We start from the raw sequence: 20,412 nt of genomic DNA on the forward strand, positions 1-20,412 counted from the left end.
CAGTCAGTAAAAGTACAGGGTGCGAGGCCGGAGAGTGGTGGGCCCAGTCAGATCTCATTTCAGGGGCAAACAGGAAACCCGCTATTAGCCCTCATACTTTTCACTCGGTGCTACAAGACTTATTTTACAGCCGTGACGTTCGAGGAATTTCTCAGAAGCCCTCAAGGTATGGAAAAAAAACCTGTTCTCTTGGCAAATCTGCCGTTCCTGCGAGTAGCGGAGGGAGGGTCCAGGGGTGGCAGGCAGTCTGATCTCCACCCTCTCTTCCAGAACGCCTCTGAGGGACTCTCTGCAAATGTCAGAGTGCCACAGAGCGGGTCAGCCTGCACGCTCCCTAGAGAGCCGCCACTGCTCCGTCTCATCGGGATTCACATACCGGGAAATCATTTCCAGACAGGCCCTGGCTGGGGCCCAGGGAATGCTGGGATTGTGGGAACCAGACAGAGCAGCCAATGGGAGGCTCGGCTGACGGAAGGTCAAAGGATTCCCAGGTTTAGTAAAGGTCAGGGAGGCAGCTAGGGAAAAGAAAAAAATAAGCCAAAAAACGAAAGAAAAATAACAGGAATAACACCTAGCACCCTGGGATCCCAAAAGTGCTCAGACAGCATTCCGAGCTCCACTGCAGTGTCACCGAAAGGCAGTCTGGGAGGGAGGCAGAGAACAAACAAGCCAACCGACGTGTGGAAGCACAGGGAGACGCTCCGGGAGGGAAAGGGTTAAACCCAGTTCACTGAACCTTTTTAAGCTGCGCCTGCAAATTGCCCCCCTAGAGGTGCTGCATTATAATCCTCCACTCATCTCGAGTTCTCTGCTAATGAGGGAGATCGCTTCTGAGCGTGCATCTGGTCCGAAGGCGAGCGGTTCACATCAACAACGGAGCAGAGCAAATCATGCAGGAAGTCCTTGACTTCAGCACTTCCAGCTGCCGAAGCAGTGAAGTGTGTGCGTGCGTCAGGACCCGACCCTCAGACACACTCCAGTGCAGGACTGGCGCACACACACACACAGGGAAATAGAGGAGATGGACGGACAGAGAATATACACCCAGCACCCGTTTCCCGTGCTGGCGGACATCTAGGACAGCCCACGTCTCGGTTCCGCTTGCCAGAGTCCGTGCGGAGCAGGAATCGGCTTTTCCGAGAAGACCCAGCCAGGACAGGGCCAGACCAGCCAGTGGGAACAAAGTCACAAGTCGCTGCCGGCAAAGCGCTCACTCCCGCAGCAAGTGCAGTCAGCCGGACGGGCGGCTCGGAGGGGGTACTTGCCGTTCTTGCGCTCGTCCAGGGGCGGCAGGTTCTGATTGGGCTGCAGCGACAGCTCCTCCAGCTCGTGGGTCACGGCCTCGCTCTGCGGACTGGGCGCCAGCAGGCCCAGCATCCCAGCATCCCCCTCTGCTCCCAGCAGCTCCCGGGGTTCCATCTCTCCTCGAGGGGGGGGGGGGAGGAGGGGGACCGTCTCCCCGGCAGCGGTCAGCGCAACACCAGCGGCGAGTGCTCTGCGAGAGGACCACACGGGGACAGCGGTCAGCGCAGTGTCCGTGTCTACGCCGCCGGCATCCTCGGGCACCTGCCTTTCCCCTTATAGAACAGGAGCCCATGGTGGCTCTCGAGGATCGTTTTAAGGGCGGCGAACTGGCTGCAGGTGTGTGGAGTTTCACAACAATCCCAATCAGGCATCACCTGGCTCGGGATGGTCCCAGACACCACTCCCAGCTCCGCTAAACGTCAAAGCGTGATGTGAGCATTTTATCTTTTGGGAAATGAGAGCCAGCTGTACCCTATGTAAACCAAACAATCTAAGCAACGGGCTGCTCCCATTTTAGTGTAGACATCACGCCAGCTCAGTATTACCACAAGCTTTGCTCTTTTCGTCTTGCAGCGAGTGGCGCAGTGACGGCAGCTCCAGAGCAAACCAAAACCCTCAAGCGGAGAGCTGTGTCTGGCCTGGCATGTGCCACAGCCAGCTTCACTTCCAGTCTGGCGCCTGCAGTTGTCGAGGCGTTACCTGAGCGCCGCGAGCAGCTTCTCTGGGACTCGATTTGCGAGGCTGTGAACTTTACTCTTCCCGACTGCTGCCGCCCTGGCTAACCAAAACAAAAACCTACTTGACCGTCCCTACTTGACGAGATGGCTCTGGTCTGTAGGAGCAGCTCCCCTCTCTCTCGCTCAGAGATCATCTACAAGTCTGCAAAGCAACAAATCTCTTCCTGAATCAGAGCCCTGCCAAAGAAAGCACGGTCTCTGAGGTTTCTCCTGCAGCTGGATTGCTCAGTAAGTGATTTAGACAATGAGAGGCTCCAATCTGTCCAATACTGTCTTTAACAAAAAAAACTCTTGTGGACGAACGCTGCAAATTCTCCTCACGGCAAATCTATTTTAAGAACCACACACGGTCCTGCTTTGCAAAAAAAACCTGTTTAGCACAGAAAAGAAAAGACAGTTCTTCTCCTCTGAAATCTAAGCCGTCATCAAAAAACACGCCTGCAGTCAGAAGAGGACGAGGGCAGAGGTTAATTCCACACTGCAAAACAAGGAGAAAAATTCTTTCCCACTTGTTCCTCCTTCCTCCTCCACACCTGGGGGAAGGCTACACTTCCAAACTCTTGTGTGGTTTATTCTTTTCCCTTCTCGGCACGGAATGAACCCCCGTCGTTATGAAAAGAGAGGAAAGCCGCAGCCCCCTCCCCCCTGCCGCCCGGCACAGCCCAGTGAGCCACATGTGGACAGGCTCCCAGGAAGAGCTCAATGCTGGCCTTCACGTCCCCCTGCAGTGAGCCTGTTTTTGTTTTACACCGGTGCACCACGCAACTACTGCCCTCAAGGAAGAATAAAACACAGCTGGCTGTTCATGGGTTTGTAACTTGAAAACTAAACTAGGAGAACGGGCAGCCCGTGAGTCTAGCCTCCTGAAACTCCGGAAAGTGTCGGCCCTCCCAGGGCACGTCCCGAGTGTCCCGAAGCCGGCGGTCGCTTCTCCTCACCTGCAGCGGAACGGGCGGCGCAGGTGGATGTCCGCTCCTTCTCCGCTCTCCCGTCTCTGCCCCCCCCTACGGAGCGCGGCCCGCCTTCACCGTGGGGAGCATGGGTCTGCAAGGAGAGGATCGCACGCTGGGTCAGGGACTCTCATCCTCCTCGTCCTTCCTCGCTGCTCCTCCCCCCTCGCGGACGTGCGCTTCCATCGCTGCCCCCATGCCCAACCTTTTCGGCGGCCCAGTTTTTGGGGAAACCGGACGGTTCGCCCTCTCTGGAAGCGCCAAGACCACGCCGTCGCCCCCAGCAAACCCGGCCCTACCCTTAGCAAACACTCTTCCTGCCACTGAGGCCGAGTAAAGTGGGGGGATCACTGTAACTCATGCTGCGGTCACCCTCACAGGAACATCCGAGACTTTAGCACATGTCTTGTTTCAGGGAGAGGGGTGAGGAGACGGCGGGGGTTCAGATCAGATCATTCCAAGGCCGTAAAGCATGCCTGGGCGTACTGCGGTGTACAGCAGTGGTCCCCGATACAAGCGCTGCATGATGAGCTCTGCTGTAATTAGCACAAAGCGCAGTGTGACCTGGCCCTTGTCGGTGCTCTGTGGTAATCCCCTGCTGGGAGCCAGCTGAGAGAGGGAGAGGCCCCAGGGCTTTGACAGCAGCATTAAAAACAGATAACGCTTCGTTAATTATTACATCACTCGGGCTTATCTCCCCAGGGGAGACACAGCTCCCCCCCCTCCCCGCCTTCCGTCTGTGGCAGCTCCCAGCTGTTCTGATGTGGCGTCTCGTGCTCCGCCAGCGAGCTCTCTCCCAGGATGGGTCTGCAGGGCTCCGAGCTCGGAGTCTCCTCCCCTCCCGGCTGGGTGCCCCTCCGGCCCGCAGCGCCGATCTCCACCACCCCCGGAGGGCCGCACGTCAGGAGAAGCTCACGACACACTAAAAAACGTCTTGAGCGCCCCTTGTATTAAGATGGAGACATGGGGGGGGGGGTCGCAGGATTAGCCCCAAACTCTGCTTTGAAACCAGGTGATGGTTGACAGCGTCTAAAGTATCAGACGCTGGTTCTGCTGCCGATTTCCGGCACACGCCAACACGCTGCCTTGTGAAATAACGGAAAACACTCATCTGATAGGAATTTTGTTCGGGAACAACCCTACATTGCGCCGATTGTGCTTTGTGCAGTCTCCAGGACAAGCTAGAAAGTTACAAATGAAAACAGGAGTTCTCGGCAGAGAGATCCACCCTGACTATCCAGCTCATTGTTATCCCATGAGCCCTCCGTACCCACGACCCAGACGGCAACAGGACAGCGGCCACGCTCCCCACGGCCCTGTATCTTACGTTATAAACCCAACCGGCGGCAACGCCACCTCCCGCAGGACGAAACAGGGAGCGTCCGGAAAGGCTAAGCTCCACAGCCGCTCAAAGAAAACTGCTCCCCCCCCGACCCCACCCCAACGCTTCGCCTGCTCAGCGGGTAGCAGGAAAGACCGAAATGGAGGACACCTGCCTGGATCAGGAGGCTGCTCGATGCTCACCATGTCAGCTCCTTTCCCAAGGTCTGCTGCTGAACCGCCCGAGAGCTCTGAGTCACCGGCAGGCTGGGGAAGCATTCTTTTGAAGCACGCATCTACTTAGACAGCAGCAAGAGCAGTTTGTTACCGTCAGCTCTTTTCTTTAAAAGAAACACTTCTGTCCCCCATGGTGGGGCGCCTGTCTGATCTGAGGGCACTTTCAGAGAGGCTGGCGTCAGCTATTTGCCTGGAAAGGGCCTTATTATGTTTGACCAAGTGCTGTGGGGTTGTTCTGGTAACCCTCTGGAAACAAACAGCCACCACGCTGATGCATCCCACTGCCAGGGTCCAGGAATCCTCTTCCCTGGAAACACAACTGCTAAACAACAATGATCTAAGTTTGGTGGCATTTATTTGTGCTTGACAAGAAAACAAACATCAACAACTGAGTCACAGAAAGCACTCTTCCTCGTCACCTTCTGGGCTAACCCCTTAACAGGCATTACTAGAAACGTTGATCCCAAAAAACTGGCTACACTCAAAAATTGAGCCCCCTGTGCGGTCAGCCTCATTCCTGCCCACACCAGCAGGGGGCAGAGTCACCCCAGAGAGGACCCCTATTCCCAATCACTGGAATGACAGCTGGCTCTGTTGCACTGGCATGTCGTGTGGTATTGCACATTTGACCTGCCATAAATTTCCTCACGGTTTCACTGTATAATATTTCCTGCTGTAAACAGATAAAGATTCTGGCATGCACAAACACGGCGTTAAGGTGACTCAGCTTTTTTTGTTCACCATCTCCTTTATCATCGCCAGTTTCTATAGTTAAATAAAAGCGATAACACTCGAGATAAATTTAAGTTTGTATAACAAGCTGTGTGGTAAATGAAGCCACACTGACGTAACTCAGATTTACACTGAGGTACTGGGCTGTTCGGCACAAGATCGCAGTCATGTGAATTAAGGTCCAGGACTGCTGACAGGCAGCAGTTTACCTCCCACTACACAGCAGGTAGTGGTGTATTGCTCTGCCAGGAGAGAGCCGAGGCCGACTCTGTGCCTGCAGTGATCTGGGCTCCACGCTGCTGCTGCCAAATCCCATTGTCACAGGAAATTAAAGTTTAAATCTCTCTAGCTCTGCTCCAGAGAGCCTTCCATCTGCTGCCGATCAGCCTGGCCCTGGTGTCAAGCCCATCATGCACCGGGGCGGGGCAGCAGGACGCGTCTGGCTTCGTGAACCAGTACTCCAAGTGTGCGCAGGGCCGCAGGAGTGACACAAGGACATAAAGGTTACAGAAGAGAGGAGGAACTGTCCTGGCTGTTAGCAGTTCATTCAGATCCCAGGATCTCATTCTGCCAACTCTTGAAAGAAGACAGGGTTTCGGCTTCAACGGCACGGCAGGGCGGCTTGTTCCATGCTCCCACAACCTTCTGCGTAGATAAGCGCTCCCCCCTCGTCTCAATTGCAAATTCCACGTTGTTTCCACCCACACACTGTCCTAAACGAAGCCTTACGAGTGCATCATGCAATTTTAACGATACACCCTGACATTTCGTTTGTCTTTTTAATTTTCCCCAGTGCATTTCGGAACCCCCCCCCCACCTCCTGAGATCGAGAAGCAGCTCTGCAGTTCTTATGAAAGCCTGCAGCCGTGACAGTCCTGGCAGGCACTGGGCTCTGGATGTTCTCACATGCCTGGGCAGGACAACCCACAATCCTCGTTGCCAGATCCTCCGCAGGGAAAAGGCTCGAGCCCTCCGTTCCCCCAGGTCTGGCTGGGCTCCCTGGGCCTCACAGAGGAGACACACAGCCACAGCCCCCTGAAAACTCACGACCAGTGATGCGCGACCATGGCGATCGCATTTGCACTAAGAGAAAGTCTCTAGTGAAAGAGCTGCATCCCATCCTGCGCAGAAAACAGGAACAAACCCACGGCCAATCTCAGGCCGCTTCACCCTGGCAGCGACGGACGGGTGTGCCTTACATACCGCTCGGTCACATACTGTCTGGCATTCGGACCAGAAAAGTGGGCTGCAAGTCAGCCTTTATAAGGGCAGCTTCTGGCCGAGGGAGGGTGCCGTTACAGTCTCGTTCATCACGGCCGGCGGCCCGCGCGTGCGAAGGACCCGCGCTGCCCGGGGCTGATGGGATTGCGGGCACGGGCAGGTGGGCGGTCCCATGAGGAAGCCGCGCGCTGGGTCACACGAGGCGCCTGGGAGGAGCCTATCACTGGCTTCGGTTCTCATACTGGCACCTCAAGCAAGAGGGCCTCAATCAAGGCAGGTGCATCTGGCTTTGAAGACGTGACGAGGGCTCGTACCGCTGCTTCCACCGAGTGGCACCCCGTCGCTTCAAAGGGATCATACAGGTACTCTGCGCTCCACGACTCGGCAGCTGCTAAACCTCGTGGCCGAGGCTCAGTTCGACACACAAGGGAACATGTCCTTAAATTTGCAAAGCAAAAAAGGCCTTTTCTTCAACACGATCCCGACTCTAACCGGTTCGCAGTTCAGGGGCTCAGAAACGGGGAGACGCATGAAAACGAGCGCTGAGGCTGCCAGCGCCGAGCCCCCTCCCCCTCGGGGGTGGAGGCACCAGGCTGGTTCTGGTGGGGCGCAGGGAGCGCTGATGTTAAACACATGGGGACAGCGCTGCCAGCAAGGTGGTCGGCCCTCTCGGGGGAGAAGCTCGTAAACAAAGATAAAAGCAGCAGACTCAGCCGGGTTTCCATGGCGACGCCTCCTACCAGTGGATGGGACTTGGACCGCTGCCATGGCAACTGTGCAAGGCCGGGTGTCGCTACGAACAGCGGCAGGCTGCGCCGGGGGCGTAAACAGAAGATTATCCCAGAGCCTGGAGAGCATCCTCTCGGAGACATCCGAGCCAGTCCAGGGCTGCCGGAGGGGCTGGAGGAACTCTGGGTAAGCTCAGTTTCAAGGAGTAACGATTCCCGAACTGTACGTTCACCCGCCTGGGAACCCTGAGGATTAAGCAGCAATCTTTTTCTTTAAGGCTGCGAGTTGAACAGACCTACAAAAATGCCAAAATAAACAGCAAATTGTAACCTGGGCTCCATCACCCAGACTCCCGGCACTGCTCTGACTACCCAGCACCCAGCACAGAGAAAACGTCCGGAGGTCATCATCCTGCAGTCAGATCAGAGGTCAGGTGGCACGCAATACTGCACAAGACCTGCCTGGATCTGCCCCCTGTGATGCACACTCAGGCAGGCCTCTCTGGGTCTCTCAGCCCTAGCCGTGCCAGCCTGACGTCACCTCATGTCCACTCAAGCTGCGACAGTGCCCCTCTCTAGGCTCAGCGGAGCCCCTTGCTGGGTGATCTGCTGTCCCGTCTCGTTGAGCGAGAGGATTCTGGAGCAGTCACCCAGAGACCTTGCCCTGCTACACACACACACACTGTGAGCGGCACTGGGACAGAGGCTCCAAGCCTGGGAACGAGGTGGGGGTAAGGGGTTAACACTCTGATAGGAGGGGAACAATGCAGGAAGTGCAGCAGCTAGCAACGCAACTGGAAACAATCACTGCAGCTATCCTGCCTGACACAGGTTGTTTCCAGGCAGCTTTAAACTATTAAAATAGCTCCAATTCTCTTAGGAAATCTGCCTTTTCCATTGCACTTCGTACTTAATGTGGCTCATTAGGCTATTGGCTGTGCTAAATGACCTTCCTGGTACACTGTGTGCAAACTACATGTTCTTACACAGCTTTAGCTCCGCAGGCCTGATGAAAGCGCCTTCTTCCTCAAGGACCAGCATGCCTTCAGAGAATAAGGAAAGTTACACATGAAGGAAGCCATCTGGCCCACCTGGCTCATGGCAAGAGGGCCCAGATTACCGTGTGAAACAAAACAACTCGTCCTGAAATCTGCTCCTGAAATGTGAACCAACTGTGGGCTGGATGGAGCTCCGTCTGGGTCCGGAACACCTCCATCAGCCTTGAATTACAGCACGAACGGGCCACAGGCACAAATGCCGCTGGCAAAGTTTTAAACGATTCCAGAGCTTTGCAAACGAGCAGAAAAGAAGAAAACAAGCCCCCCCTTACCCCATCACCACCACCTCCCCAACCTGCTCGAGCCCCTTTTACTTCCCCCATCCAAGATTCAGGACGGAAAACACGAACTCCACTTGCTTCTGAAGAAAAGCAACATGATTTAATCAGAAACACAAGAGTTCCCCCCATATATCAGTATGATGTTTTCAATGGTGCATTGGGTGGCCTAACGAGGTGGTGAACGAACGTGCTGCTTAACTCCGTTCAGATGTCTTAACTAACAGTTTTTAACAAAAGGCGCTGAACCGAGCACGAAACGCGGCGCAATGATGACTTCAGCCTTGGAGTTTGTAAATATTGCTATGACACACGCCAAGCAACACAGAGAGCAAAGATGAGGAGCCAGCACAAACAGAAGAAATACCGTGAAAAGACAGCCAAGCCCTCTGGCACTGCGCTCCCCTCTGCGATCGCAGGAGGACCCACTCCGCCCGGCCCATCCAGCGGAGAGCGGGGCTGTCCACAGCTCCGCCTGACTCCCAGCTCCTCTTGGTCCCGTATGCCGGCCCTTCCTCCCGACACGGCGCATCCGAGAGATGGGGAAGCTCAGGTACTAACGCCAAGTCGGCTGTAAATGCACTGCCACTGGCTGGTGTCTGCTGCCCTCCATGACAGGGCCATGCTTTTTCAGGCAGTGATTGGCCACCCGCTTCAGAAACATTCAGGTCACCACCTCTGACTGAAACGTTCTTCACAGAGGAGGGGCCGGGAAGCTGGCGGGGAGTCAGCAGCTCGGCCAGAAGCCTGTACACTTTCCCCCGCCCCCCCAAAGACCAGGAAAAGACAACGACCAAGGAATGCTTCTTGAAAGGCAAGCTCAAGAGCCTGCGTCGCCAATACGCCGCTGACAGTTCAGAAACAGATTTCAAGGAACGGTTCAAATGAAGAGGGGTGGATAATCTCTCAAACAAAAGCATGCCTGCTGAGGTCACAACTGAAGTGACATTCCTCCCCCCCCAAAAAAAAACAGATTCCTGACAGTAAGGGAAGGGGTGGGAGAGACAGGGGTCCTGATGTCTTAAGAGATAACTGCCAGAATCAGAAGAGCTTCCAAACCAACTGGGGGAGGGGAGAGAGTTACCATGAAACTCAACTCAGCTGCAGCCCAGTGTGTGCTCTCCTGTCACAGCCTGAAGCACTGACACAGAGCCTCTCGCATAACACCGTTTCTGGGTTTAAACAACTGTGGATGTCTTGCTAACTGTTCTTGCTTTGGCAGCACGGTAACTCTTCGGTCACGCCAATAAAGCTGGCAGAACTGGAGGTGAACTGACCCAGGCACAAAACGAGGAGGGGAGGAGGGGCGGGGGGCTATGTGGTTTAACTCAAAGGCTCTTTCCCAACTCTGAAAGCAACCTGATCCACAGCAGCATACTATGGAAGAGGGGGGGGCTTTCTGAGCCAGATACATGTCCTGTACACTTTCAAAGGAAATGAACACCCCCTGGGCTGGGAACGGCTGGGAAGGGTGGTCCACTGCAAGCTGTGCTTACCCAGCATGCACTCATCCCCTTGTGTTGCCAGTTTGTCAAGCAGGCTATCCCAGCAGGCCCGTCACTCTTGGCTTGGGATGTCTCCAGAACCCGCAGGCGACCTGCTGCCAGCTGTCACCGAGCCCTAACAGAGCAGGGGGAGAACCCCGCAACTAGAATCCCACGGTCACTCGTTTTTACAGAACGCAGCCCGTGTTCACAAGAAGAAAATAAATTGTAAAAATGCCGTTTCTTCTGCTTTTCACAACTGCATTAAAGCCCCCTCCCCCTGACCTCCCTAGTGTAACACATTTTCAAAAGGAGTTCACGTGTCCGATTAAAATCTTGCGATGATATCGGGGGGAGGGGGGGACTCAACCCTGGGACCCGCTCTGTGGGTCAGTTCTAACAGAACCGCCGGCGTCACGTCATGGTAAACCTGCTGCTGAAATACTGTCTCAACAGACTCACAGATCGGGCCTGTGTGTTCCCTGCTGCTGCAATATTAATGTGAGCAAGCTCAACGGGATTCTGTCCTCCCATCTACAGACTCCACTCCCATCCGGAGGCACAGCTGCGCCTGCCGGGACTTCTTAACCTCCTCTTAACGTACAGAGAACATTTCCTGCATTCAGCCCGACGAACGTCTCTCACAGGACAAGGCCTTATTTCACCCCCATTAAAAATAATTTCATTTTAATTTTCCAGCCAATCAATTTATGCTCATTGTCCAGGAGGTCAAACGTTTCGCCCTCCTGTCATCTAAGCCTTGCACTCTTTTGGAAGCTTGAAGATTATTCTTAGTGATTGTAATACTTGTAAAAAAAAAAAAGCGCCATTTGAAATGGACTATTTTGCCTGACGCTTTTAATGTCTATCTGAATAATTCTAATTTTAAACATTATGATGAGCCGTTTGCAAATCATGGGAGATGAAAAGATCAAGAACAGCAAACGACAGCTCCTACAGGTTTCTGCAGGCCTGGGGCACACACCAGTAGGTCTCAGCACTGCAGGATGGCATGCTGTAGAGTACAGACTGCAGACCTTGAACTGACAGTAGAGGGCACTGTGACATTCAGCTACAAGGACGAGCTCCCCTTTTCTGCTATGCAAGTTCAGCCAAAGCTGTGTAAAATAAGCTTTGATGTGGTTGGAACAGAAATCCATTTAAAAAAAAAAAAAGTGGTCTGGCCCTTCTGTAAGCAGCCGGTCATCTCTCGAGCAGAGAGTGACGCACGCAGAGACACGGGAGAACCAGCCCACGGCATGCCAGCTCCTGACACAGGGCTCCGAGCACCACAGGGCCACCTGTAGCTTCTGCTTTCACCTTCTGTAGAGCCTTTGTTCAGGTGGGCTACTGCTCCGGTTTAAGAGGTGATCAGTGAGAAAGCACAGAACAGGAAAAATGGAGAGCCTGGAGACTGCTGGGGAGCCCGGCCCCCTCCCTGCTGCTGCCTGTGTCAGGCTGGGTCTTACCTGGCGGAGGTGCAGCGGGCTGGAGTCCTGCCTCTTCCTGCTGCCTACAGCCACACTAGGCCATTTCCCCCGACCTGGAACAGGACACAGGGAGGTCAGGACAAGGCAGCAGGGGTACTGACACTGGGGTGACCAAGTTCCACCTCCCTTCCTGTCAGAGACCGGCAAAGCTATACCATCCTCAAGGGGTATCCTGCAGCTGCGTACAGAGGGGCTGAAAGACTCCCTCTGGCTTGTGTCGCTGTGCAAGCCTGGGACAGACACCGTGCTGCAAGAGGTACCGTCCTACAGAGGAGCAGTTACAGTGTGGCGTTGACTACCTGGTCATCAACGATCTCGCGACACTGGTCTTCAGAGCAGAGCTGTTAACTCCAGTGTCCCAGGCTTGGACCCGGAATCGGCCCGTCCTGAAGCTCTCCCTGATTTTGGCAGGCGGAACCCTTTCTCTCTTCCCCTCCTGCTCCGCCACGGGTGCCGACGCGCTGCAGCGAGTCAGTGGGGGAGGAAGTGGGCCCGATAATATATGTGAAGCGACCTGGGATTCATGTGGTGGATCAACCACAAAAGACTAAGTTGCAAAAAAAAAAAAAGACACGATCCAGCTGATCCAATCTTTAACTATGCTAGAAGCTTTAAGATGGCCCATAAAGCAGGAATGTTGTGCAGAAGAACTGGACAATACGCGCCGAATCAAAGAAATCGAATAAGACGCAGGTGACAGCTAGACACAAGAGAAATCTCCAAATACAAATAAACGGGGGTGTAATAGAAATCCCAGGACTGGACAGAGAGCTGAGGTGTGGCTGCAGGCAATATCATCTTCGCCTGTCCCCAGGCTGACCACTGAATCTCCCAGCAGACCTGCGGCATTGCAGTCCTCTGTAAAGGGGTTTCGAGTTATAGGATGGAGTAACCAGACTAGGTGCGATTCACAGCCCCAGCCTGAAAGACCGACACGCGTCACCCAGGACACCAGGGCACCTGCTCCCCGGCCCTTACAAGGCGCAGTTCCACAAGGACAGCCCCGGCGCGTCTTCACACGCAAGCAGCCAGCTCCAGCGGTTGCTGTGGAAACCGTGCCCGGCCAGGAGCTGCAGAGCCTCAGTGAGGAGACAATGGCAGCTGGGTATTTATAGACAGGAGGGCCTCTCGAGAGGAGGACCAGCAATCCAGGAGGCTGTTCCACAGCAGGCGGGCACGGCGCCCCTCCCTCCGGCAGCATGAGGCCAGTATGAAACACACAGACAGGACACCAACCCGGGCAGCTCACCACACACAGGCCGGACAGGGCACGGCACTGGGCGATTCTGATGACAGGACGAATGGGAGCAGAACGCGCTGGCAGACTCTGGGCCTGCGGCTGCAGTGATGCCCTCCCCTGGCAAGGAGCCGACGATCTGACAACGCCTGCCCGTCTGATCCAGTCTGCTGACTGGACGCGGCCCAGGTTCACTACTGGATGCATTCTGGGCCCCTAGCGGTCTGGCTCCACACCCTATGGAGGTGCCCCATGGTGCTCCAGCCCCAGTCACGAGAGGGCTTCTGGGAAGAGAAGGAGCCCCTTCGCTGTCAGCGCGGTGTGGAGTCCCCACAGAGGGCAGCTGTAAAGACCCCTGCCAGCCCCCAGTCAGCGCACAGAGAGGCCATGACCTGAACAGATGAAGGGTACGCGGTACTCCGGAGCCCAGAGCCGTTCCTGGAAGGAGGAGCATGTCTAGACGCATCTCTTGGTTGTGCTCAAAGCCCGTCATCAACCACAGACTCAGCCAGGGCACGTTCTTGCCTTCAGAAAGTAATCTGATCCCTTCTTTTGAAACCCACAAAGCCATTCTTGTCACGTTGAGAAAGCAGGAACCCTAGATGTTATTTCTTTGTTTGGGGGCAGGACAAATAGCAAACGGAAAAAGCTTTTAAAGAACTAAATAGCAGGTTTTAAAGGAATTTTTCTTCCAGAAAAGCAAGTGGACGTGTCACATTGGAGAACAAGGTTTTCACTGTCTAGTGTTTCCTTTCTGCCACCAGCCTGTCACTCTTAGCGCTGGTTCACATTAAATTTCAGCTGGACAGGAAAGAAAAACGCAGCATATCCAGCTGGTACAGTCTGTGTGTTTCTCAGCGTTACTGGTTCTCACGCGATGCAGATGCTGGTACCAAAGTCTGGGAGCGGCCGGTTTCCAAGAGGGGAAAACCAAGCCGAGGCGAAGAAGCGGGGTCTGTAGCCCCCCGCGCGGCTGGGCCGCCCTGTGATGGAGCCCAGCTGCCCCCGCGGCGCGGCTACAAAGCAGGAAGAGGTCAGCTGTGCGACTAAAAATAAGCTCCCCCTGCAACTCGGGGAACTGCCAAAATAGAGCTGCCAGCTGGACCAGAACCCCCCTTCCACCCTTCCTGACCTCCCCGTGCTCCCCCAAGACACAGCCCGCCGCGGCACCGCAGAGATGAGTCTGACAGCGCTCATGGGGGAGGGGTTTCCCATGACTTCACTTCCTCCAAAAAACTTCCCCTCCACCAAAACACGAGCAGATTCCCGCCCCCAGAGCCACAGCCGCTCCCCCGCGGGACCCCTCCCTCGGCGTGTCCCCGGGGGGCTCGGCTTAGCAGCCGACAGAAATAGACGCCGCGGTATTCGGTCCAGCGCGGGCGGCTCCCACGCAGCCCCCCGGGGGCCGCCGTCGTGCTCCAGGCGCGAGAGCGACCGCCCCCAGGCGGAAGGAGAGCGATTCCTCCGGCGGCCGCGGCCGGGGCTCGTTCACAGCTCCGCTCGGACAGAGCACGCCGCCGGAACTGCTGGCCATACCTGGAGCCGTCCTTCCGAGCCGCAGCAGGGACTGCCCTTCGAGCGCAGTGACGGCCCCCCGGGACGGGGGCCAGCGTCAGGCCCCCCCGGTGGTGGCAAGGACCCCGAATCGCAGCTGAAGCTTCGCGGTCCAGACCCTCGGGGGAAGGGGGCAGGGAGGCCGAGCACAGGGGCCGGGTTCGGGACCCTGATGGGTGAGACGCTGTCATCTGTCACCAGAAGGAAGCGACTACAAGAAAAGCTTTACTGGGACTGAAGAGATGTGGGCTGAGCTGCCCTACTGATCCCCACTGTGTGTCCATCCTGAGAGACTGGGCTCCCGTTTCAGCTGAACCTGTATCAGGTTTTACAGGCTGCAGGCTCTCACACAGCACCTGGCTGCGGCTCACAAATTTCAAACTCATTCCGAGTACAATGGTCACAACGAACCTCTGCTGTTCAAATATTAGGTACAACTCATATTTTAACTCATTTTTAGACAACTAATTTCTGCAGTTTAGGGGAGAATTACAGAGCCCCATCTTGATAACTAAGTCTGCAATACAGCCCGCAGAGTGTACGATCTGAAGCGACTCCAACAGCTCAGCAGCAGCACAGCTCCTTGTAGCTGCGCAGTTACTCACTCTCGAAGACGGCATCGCGCCCGTGCCAAAATACGGGGACGGGTGCTGAAAACCACGAGCAGCTCACAAAGCCGTCCCAGCCTGAGTCCCCCTCCTGCTCAGACGAACGAACACACAGGTTTCTGCTTTCCCGTCGCCTTTCCTGGCTCCGACACGCACACACACACGCACAAACCGTGTTAAGCTCAAGGGCGGGACAACACGATGGCAACAAGGGACCCTAAAAAAGTGATGCCCAGGGGGACAGACGCTCCACGACAAGGAACAAGGAGGAGGCGCCTCCCTTTCCCCGTGTTTCAGCTGCGGCCCGCCGCTGACAGCAGGGGTGCCATCCTGGGGGTACGGATGGGCGCTGCTACAGGACCGAGCCCACCTGCATCGCTCGCCCCGATCAGAACCGCTGGCCTTCCCTGGCGGGACGGGACGAGACGGATTTTCAGAACGGTTCTGCCGTTCCTGCTCCGCGCGGCTCTGGGAAAACTCCCACAACACCGGAGCGGCGCCCGGCCGGGTGGGCCTGGGCTCCCTAGGGCACCGGAGAGGCGATAAGAACAGAAACAGCTGGGCAGCTCTCTCCCCCCCCCCAGCTCGGACCTCCAGCAGCAGGACTGGCAGAGCCGCCGCCGGGCTGCGCCGGAGAGGGAAACGGCAGACAGCGCGTCCCGTATCCGAGGAAAAGCGAACCGCCGATTCTGGAACACAACAGCCAAACGAGCCGAAGTTCCTTTCCAATGTTGTTTATGCATATTGCCGTGATTTATTTGTAGCTCAGTGGAGTAAAACAAACTGGGAAAACATTCCTTTTTTGAGCTGCGCTCAGATTGAATCCAGACTCGTCAAGCTCAGCAGGCAGTCCAGAACTCATCAAGCAACGGCTTGCAGCTTGATAACGGTGGGGAGTGCGAGCACAGCGAGCGTCTTGTAGACGTTTTGATTTAACCCTGTGCTCCGGTATATTTGTACCCTGATGTATTGCAGCATCCGAGAGTCATGCACGTTATCTTATACAGTCTTAATCGAAGGACTGCCTACTTTCCGAGCAATCTAGTACTGATGTTTCTCTGTAATCTTTACCGTTGATGAATGCAGTAGATCAAAACCCCGAGAGTGTTTTTCTTTATTCGTTATATTGATATAATGCAGATCTGATGAACGCAAGCAAAAATAATTTGCATATTCAAGGAAGAGACCCCTACTGCAAACCCAGAATTAAACGCTGGTCCGACGTTGCTGCTCAATGAAATTAACACTGAAGGCTCAAGCTCAGATTCACGTAAAGAGAGGCCAGAAGTCAGAGCTGTGCAGAGCGAGGAGGCAGAACGAAGGCGGACAGAGAAGCGTGCCGGTTTGCCAGCAAGGAGAAAAATCGTAAAGAGGGCAGAGGGCTGCACTAACTGGGCACGGGTTCGAGATGCTATTACATCTTTAAACCCTGCCATGCCCTGTGCACGCAAGATGCACCAAGCCCTGACATAAAGCCACTGTGCAACAGCGGCCCGTCACATCTCCCTGGAATACTGTACAGTGGGAGTGCTGGTTACAACACAGGCTGACGAACTTCAGCTGAAACCTCCCTGGATGCAATTCAAGCGAATAATTGGGAACTGAAAACAGGACACAGAACTTATTTCACGGCCTTCAAGACACTCACTGCTAAAAAAAAAAAAAGGGAACTAACCAAACAAATGCAAATCTCTCATCACTTCACAGCAGGCTGCGTCTGTTGGGGATCCAGCTGCGCTATAAAACCACCCGAGTCACAGCAGAAATGAGGGGAACTCCAGAGGGAGAACGCAGAAGGTTCACCCCAGCAGACCTAACTGGATGCCCCCAGCGAAGAAAGAATGAGGGGATCCGGGGGCTCTGGTCTCCCACAGCAGTCCTGTCCAGTGCCCTTCAGGACCCAGCACCCTTCCAGCCGAAAGGGGGAGGAAGGCGCGCATTTCCACCCCCGAGCACCGCGGGCCCCCGCGCGCCTCCACCAGAACTCGAGAGCCAACCACGGACCCGGGACCACCGCGGCCCAGACGTGGGCCCCCCTACAGTCATTACTCACGCTGGGTGGGGATGGGGATCAGGGCTTCCTCTGCGTTGCGTCTCTCACTGCCGGGCTCGGTCCTCTGGAGGGCAGGCTCAGTCCAGCAGAGACAGGGCGGCGGCCGGCGTCATGCCGACGGAGAGGGGCTGTGGGCGCGAGAAGCATGATTACCAGACAGAAAGAAAGCTGAGCGTCGCTCCTGCCTGTCTCGGGGAAAGAGTCCGAAATGATATCATCACGCAGGACGCTGTACCCCTGTCTACCCCCATCCTGCCTGGCAACAGGAAGAGCTCCGGGGCAGAGTGCCAGCAGGCAGGAGCGGCTCTGAGGTCTGCGCCCCGCGACCCCGTGACCTCTGCGACCCCCCCCGGCCTCCAGATGAGTCTCTGCGGTTATAGGATGGCTCGCGTCACATCCTGAATAAAAACTAACTCTGGACAGTAAAGAAAGCCCCCAAGAGCCCACCTGCCCCCTGCACGCTGACCGGCACCCCCAGGAGAGCTGGGACCCCCTTTTCCCAGGTTCCGGGCCGGGGTGTGGGAAACAGGCCCCCCGAGGGGAGGGAAATAGCCGATTCCCGCCGCACATTCCAGGAGCAGATACTCAGCTAATCTGCTGATTTTTTTTTATTTAAACCAAAAAAAAAAAAGGCACTCCGCAGCGAAATGTCCTCGTCTCCAAGTTCACACACCATGGCTTGAAAAACACACGGCTGTCAGCCTCTCAGAATCAAAACCCCACCAGCGATCACCGGAGCGGGCTGCAGCAGAGGCACAAGTCAGCCGTCTGATCGGCGATGACCGCACAGCTCTTCTGCCGCCGTCACGGATACAGCCCGTCAGGCCGGGAGCAAGCGCGACGTTCGCTGCTGCACACGGAGCTGTGGGCCGAAGGCGTGTCTAAAACACAGCCCGGGGGGGGGGGGGAAGCGTTTGCCTGCCAGAAATAGACCTGAGCTTAAAAGTGCCGCGCCGCCCCGCCAGAAACAGCCCCACATGCGCCCTGCGGCAGTCACAGACGTGCACTTCAGGAGACCTCCCGTCCGCAGCTCGACTGTCTTCGAGACGCCGAGCTGCCTCTCCTGAGCCAGTAAACCAAGTGACAATACTTCTGCCTTTCCTGTTGGGGAGGGGAGAGAGGAGACAGCGCAGAGGAGCGCTTACAGGAATCAGTAACTTTTCATGCGGCTGTTGTAGTGGGAGTCCTGATTATCTGGAGGGAGACATGGGCGAGTGTTTATAGTAACGCCACGGGTTTTGCTTCATTTCACTCTACACGCGTCACTGATAGGCTATTGTTTTGTCCTATCTTGAACATGCAATCTCTTATTTCCCAAAACCCAGAACGTATGCATGCACCAAGAGATAAACACGACTGTTTGGCGTCCCGTTTTGCAAGGCTTTGAACGGAACGCGACACAGACAGGGGGTCCTGACGTCTAAAAGATCAACAGGTAGCTCGGACGCGCACAGACTCACACCTGAAGAAGGCGGCTCCGGGGCCGAAACGTTGTGTTTTCTGTTTTCTCTTTCCAGCCAGGAATAAACCCCATTTCTTGTTCCCACGCACGGGCTCGCCAAGTTGGGTCAGTTTTCGGGTTTCTGAAGTGGACGCCACAAAATTGCCCCCCCCCAGTCACCACCCCCAACCCCAACCCCAGCTGCAGCTGCGCATCCGGCCAGCTCGCGCCCCGCACATCTGGCCGTCAGCGCGCGCGGACCGTCCCCGAGCAGAACCTTACAGGTGGCTGTCGCCCCCCCCCACCCACCACCACCACCAGTCACATCCCTGCGACTGGGATGAGTCAGCCGCTAGCCCAAACTCGCCCACGGCTGCCGGTGTCCAGGGGCGTCCCTGCCGCGGCCGCCGATGGTGGCGAGCGTGTCCTACACTCTCTTTCGGAAACACGAAACGTTGCGCGGACACAGACCCGAGCGGGGATAAACGCGCTCCCCTTATTTACAGAAAAGAAAGAAAACTCCCTAAAACCGATCCCCCCCCCAGCCTCGACCGGAGCGCCCAGCGCCTTTCCACCCCGCAGACGAGCCCTGCTGGGACGGGCGCAGGGGGACCGCCGGAGAAACACCTCCTCCCCCCCGCCCCCCGGGACACGGCGGCTCGGCTCACCCTCTAGTCCTTCAGCGAGCCTCCCGGGCGGCCCCCGCCAGTGGCCCTGGATAGCCGCCTGTGCGTGTGTGCGTGTGCTTGCCCGCCGCGCTCGGGAGCGGAGCTGCGAGTCCGGGGAGAAGATGGCCGCCGCTGCTGCTGCTGCTGCCGAGCGCGCTGACGTCATGGGGACTCTGTCGGCCCCGTTAACCCTTGGCAGTCCTGCCGGCCGCTGACCCCCGCCGGGCTCCCGACCGGCGCCAACACGCACACGCCTTGTCAGCCTTCCTGCGCTGTAACCGCCGGGGCCAGCCAGGGCCGGACCCCGGCTCGACACCCCACGGCTCAGCACCTGCCGTGACGTGATCTTCACGGCCGTCCCGTTCGCTCTGTGATCTCTCCGGGACGGATCGGGCTCATTGCCCAAGACAGCCCGTTTTGCGTTTCCCCTTTCGTTTTCATTTGATCTCCCTCCTCGCACCCGACGAGCAGCCCTTACGAGCGCGCTTACCTGTGCCGTCCCTCACCTGCCGGCTCGCCCGCGCAGGGGACCGGCTGCTGGACGTCCCCCGGGTGGGAATCTGATGGGATCTTTCGAACACCTTGAACCGTGAACACCACCGCCGCTCGCCACAGACGAGGATTTCTTGTCTTCTTCCGACGGTGTAGTCATGGACGTAGCACACGCACACGCACACGCAATTCAACGCGCCAGTGAATCTTGAAAGATGAACCTGTCGCCCAGCGGTCGTGCGGCGCGTGGGCGGGCAGGTGGAGGGGAGCGGGCGCGGGTCTCGAGAGCGGCCGCGGGCTCGTGACGGCGCGGGACTGCGCAAGTTGTCGTCCTCGTTTGCTTTTTTGCGCTGGGAAGTACGGGATAACACTGACAACACTTTATGGATTTATTACAGCACACCTCATACCTTACACGGTGTGATCTGCCTCGTGTTTTATGGGCATCGGAGAATCTCCTTATGCAGGCTGTCGTCAAACTGCGTTTGCACTGTCGAGCCTACGACCTGCCTGTGATTGTCGCCGTCTGCCTGCTCGTTATAAACGAGCACTTATCATCTCGCTCTCTGTTACAATGCACAAACGGGCCGGCTAAACTACAATACCAAAAAAATAAAACACAGCCTTTCCATAAAAAAAAACCTTTTCATTTACTTTTGTAAACAAACTATAAATCTGTTGGGATGAGAGCATTAATCCAGAAAAGTGAACGACCAGGATCATTTGTGCCTGTTCTAACCAGCCCGGCTGACCCCCTGTGTTGTTTCCTAACCCGCACTTTATTGAGGCCAGTTCAGGAGTAGCTCAAGTTTATGCAAG

General features: G+C 56.1%; 1 protein-coding gene across 1 annotated transcript in view; it reads right to left on the minus strand.

Moving 5' to 3' along the window:
- Positions 1 to 19,307, minus strand: part of mrtfba (myocardin related transcription factor Ba) — a 43,339-nt gene extending 24,032 nt beyond the window's left edge. The window contains exons 1-5 of the mRNA XM_088936280.1: positions 19,102 to 19,307; positions 16,993 to 17,120; positions 11,520 to 11,593; positions 2,981 to 3,086; positions 1,266 to 1,495 (exon numbers count right to left, since the gene is read on the minus strand). Coding sequence (XP_088792406.1) covers positions 1,266 to 1,419 — 154 coding nt within the window. The 5' untranslated portion in view covers positions 1,420 to 1,495; positions 2,981 to 3,086; positions 11,520 to 11,593; positions 16,993 to 17,120; positions 19,102 to 19,307. The remainder of the gene's footprint in view (positions 1 to 1,265; positions 1,496 to 2,980; positions 3,087 to 11,519; positions 11,594 to 16,992; positions 17,121 to 19,101) is intronic.
- Between the last annotated feature and the right edge of the window lie 1,105 nt (positions 19,308 to 20,412).

Source organism: Atractosteus spatula, chromosome 18 (genome assembly GCF_055471065.1).
Source record: "Atractosteus spatula isolate fAtrSpa1 chromosome 18, fAtrSpa1.hap1, whole genome shotgun sequence".
Lineage (NCBI taxonomy): Eukaryota > Metazoa > Chordata > Actinopteri > Semionotiformes > Lepisosteidae > Atractosteus > Atractosteus spatula.